Below are 3,752 nucleotides of genomic sequence, written 5' to 3'. Positions count from 1 at the left end.
TTGTGGCACTGCCTCCCTGGTCTCCCCAGCCCTTGAAGACTGGGCTCCTAAGCTCCTGCTCTGCTGGGTGCTGCCTGTGAGGCTGTATGTGAGGGGCTTAGATGGCCACATGCCCTCCTGTGCAGCTGGAGGAGGCTTCAAGGGCCCATGATCATTCCAAGATGGGATCCCTGTCGGGGCCCTCTGGAACTGCTTACATGCGGGGGAAGAGGCCAGAAGACTCTCTGGCACGTTAGATGCTTTGGTCAGCACCTGCTTTCTCAGACTTGCCATTGGTGGCTCTCTAAGGAACGTGGCCACCTCAACTTTTGAGCCAGCCCCAGATTCACAGGTGGCTGAGGAGGGACCGGCAAGGTGTGTAATGGACAAGGATGAAGCCTTTTCTAATTTAAAACATTGAATGGGTTTGAGAACCCTGAGGGGTAGACCCCACCTGTGTTTGGCCCATAACCTCCCAATATGGGCTCCCAGCACCTGCTGAGTACACGGCTCGAGGAAGGGAAGCACCTGGGCTGTGTTCACATAGGCTTTCCCACTTTTCAGGGGTGCTAGATTGCTGGTTTTCACGTGGGTGTTGGACACGGGAAAAGCCTGGTTGACAGCAAGCCAGGATCGACGCACACTCACAGGGATCAAGCCCTCGTTCATCTGGCCCAACTTCCTGCCCACGTGGGCTTTCAGGACGTTTTCCATACGCTCTGTGCATCTTAATAAATCACTTCCTGAGTCACTCCTCAAGGGCTTCCTCAAGTCTCTTTCCGACTCCTCAGAGGTCGCCCCCAGAACCTTCCCTGGGAAGCTTTCCATGCCCCTGGATAGATTTTGCGGGGTCTGCCCCAGAATTTGCCCCAGATGTGGGCACGGGTCCCTCTCCAGCTGGAACTTCACCTTCTGTGCCTCCTTGCTGCTTTCGCCTGTGGACGTGGAGGACTGCCAGGGCCTGGGTTTGTCCTTGGCCTGACTTGTCCCTGACGATTCGTCCCAAAGCTGCATCAGATCCAGAGACTCTTGGATCCTTCCCAGGTTGCCCTGGTGTTGAATGAACCACTTTTGAATGTGTTGCTCCAGTTGTCTCCGGACTTCAGGACTGATTGGAAAGTTCTCAGGCAGAATGGATGGCAAGCTTTCCTGGGGAAGGTTAGGAGTGGAGACACTAAACACATCCTGAGATTTTTGGCCCCTAGAGGGTAAAGCCAGCCCACCTTCTAGTTGTTTCCTCAACAAAGGCCATTGAGGGTGCTGAGTTTCAGGTAGGCAGAGAGCTTGCAGTTTATTCTGCGATACAGGGCAAGCTACTCCAGAGTTGTTAATCGGGGATGGAAAAGCAGGAGATAGGACTGGGAAAGAGGACTGAAGATTGGCCTGAGCCATAAGTATGGGCCGGAATTGGGGCGTGGATGAAACAAAGTGTTGGGACTCCGGCCCCAGATGGGACAGGGGCTGGGTCTGGAAAAGCAGTGGGGACATTGTAGTCTCCCTTTGAATTGGGCAGACATTGGAAATCCCATTGAACAAGAAAGGAGGAGACTGTAAAGTGTAAGACCTTTCAGTGACCCAGGCATTAGCCACCAGGGATTCGCTGTGCAGAGAGGGGAGGCCCCAGAAAAGCTGGCTATAATTCTTCTGAAAACTTTCCTGCAAGATCCTAGGATCTGAGAGCTTCTGAGGACTGGGCAGCTGTTTGGAGTTCTTGCCCATGTTCCAGAAGGGTTTTGGAGTTGTGGGGTCCTGCTCAGCATCCAGTGATTTAACCAAATTCCCCAAAGAATTCAAGTGCTTTTCTGGGCTCATTTGTTTTGGAGAGGATCCATTGTTTTCTTTTTCCTCCGAAATGCTGACCTTGGCTCTTTCTATGACTTGTATACCCATGACATTCTGGCCATCAGAGTTGAGTAAAACTGGGCTACCAGCTTCCATGTGACAGGTCTCTGGTGGGTGGTGGGAAAGATGATCTTGCTGGACTGACGAGTTGAAGACACACCAGGTTCTGGTAGTCTCCTGCCACCAGGAGAAGGCAGAAACTTGACTGTTGGAGCCGCCAAGGCCTGAGATGGCTGGGACAGAAGCTGCCAAATCCTTACGTGGCGACAAGCTTTGAGGGATGGTGCCCAGTGGAAGTGTCACTGAGTCACAGTGAGATGGAATTATCAGAGTGGAGTCCCGCAGGGGAGGAGCAGGGAAAGCTTTTGGAGGAGACGGAGAGCAGGCCGGAGGATCAGGGGTGTGTGGTGGGTGAGGGAAAAGTGCAGGTGGCTCGGGTGAGGGGCTTTCTGGGGGAAGGGAAGGTTCTGGTGGCTGGGAGGCACTTAGGGAGGAGACTGAGGTGGTCATTGGGCCTGGTGATGGGGCGGAGGCCAGATGCTGAGGATGCTTGGTTCGAGGATCCGGGGAAGCTAACGGGGAAAGCACGGGAGCAGCATCCTCCACAGGCTCATGAGAGGACCAGGAGGATCCATCAGGTGCTCTTTTGCCCACCTCACCTGGGGGGTCTGGACCGGAGAGCTGACCAAAGTCATCTTTGTCAGGGAGCGGCCCCAGGAGGCTGCAGGAGATAGGAGGCACAAGCTGCAGCCAGGAGCAGGTAGGGCCGGGGGCGGAGTGGGAGCTCGGGTCACCGCCCCTCCACCACCCCACATCCTGACTGCCCAATTCTCCTGCTACCCCTTGCCCCAGGGTTTTACTCCCATCCTCTGTCCCCCTGGTCTCCCCATCCCAGGTCAGCTCCAGGCTGCCTATGGCCCTGGGGTCGCATCCCAGCCCTGGTAGGAAGGATGAAGGGAAGGGGAAGTGCCTCACCTCTGCAGTTGTGAAAACAGGTTCCAAATCTCCTCCAGGTCTCTCCGGCAAGCTCTACAAGCTGGAAATCAGGAGACCGGGTTAGGGCAGTGCAGGAGGGGCCTGGGATCTCACAGGAGGATGAGTGCATGTTTCTTTAGGGAAGACCACGGGGAATTAGACCCTGGAACTCGCACATCTGTGTCCAGAGCCACATGGCCCCAAGGGTAATAGCAAGGCATGGTGGGCAGGGCTTTGTCATTCACAAAGGGCTTCCACACACGGACCCTCCCACCCCCACAGTCCCCACAACTGCGCTGTGGGGAGAAAGGACTGGGGTGGTCTCAAAGAGGAATCAGCCTTAGCAGAGTTGAACAGCTGTTCCCAGGGGCCAGGAGGCCCCCTCACCCCCCTCCCATCCAGGCAGGCATTGTTCTCCCCACTACACACACGCTGCCCCCTGCTGGGTAAGGCCCAGTCCCTGGCCCACCAAGGCTTCATTCCAGCACAGAATCTGAGAAGGACCCGGGGTTCTGATTTCCTTCCTATGAGCCCCCGCCTCAGGCTTCTTCAACTGACTTCTTCAGAGTCAGTTCCCTCCGGGACAGACGAGATCAAATTAACTCTGGTGTGCCCTGGCAGAGCCTTACCTCTCAGACTGTGGTTTTTCATCCTGCCTCTGGGCCTCCCTCTCCGCCCTACTGGACACTGGGAGACAAGATGATGCGGGGAGACAAGATGACGCGGGGAGACAAGATGACACTGGGAGACAAGAAAGGGAGAGGAGCTAGGACCGGCTCTCAATCTCCGCCCCCAGCCCAGCCGCCGCACGCTGCACTCACGAACCGCATGGCTCTGTCTCGCTCAGGGAGCTCTGTGTGCTTCCTCCCACTCATGTTTAAATGGATGACAAACTGCTTTTCTTCTTAGAAAAACAGGAAGAGGGGGCCGGGCGCGGTGGCTCACGCCTGTAATCC

General features: G+C 55.8%; 1 protein-coding gene across 1 annotated transcript; it reads right to left on the bottom strand.

Annotated features, from left to right (window-relative positions):
- Positions 1-3: 3 nt before the first annotated feature.
- Positions 4-3,603, bottom strand: LOC105508496 (spermatogenesis-associated protein 31A2-like; the record flags this gene model as incomplete). Its single annotated transcript, XM_011937359.1, has 3 exons — positions 3,426-3,603; positions 2,797-2,857; positions 4-2,542 (listed from the first exon to the last, which is right to left on the bottom strand). Coding segments are annotated over exons 1-3 (2,622 nt in total), but the record flags the coding sequence as incomplete, so codon positions are not given.
- Between the last annotated feature and the right edge of the window lie 149 nt (positions 3,604-3,752).

The sequence above is a fragment of the Colobus angolensis genome, unplaced genomic scaffold, assembly GCF_000951035.1.
Source record: "Colobus angolensis palliatus isolate OR3802 unplaced genomic scaffold, Cang.pa_1.0 Scaffold162, whole genome shotgun sequence".
In the NCBI taxonomy this organism is placed as follows: domain Eukaryota; kingdom Metazoa; phylum Chordata; class Mammalia; order Primates; family Cercopithecidae; genus Colobus; species Colobus angolensis.
This window is presented reverse-complemented; position numbering and strand designations above follow the sequence as displayed.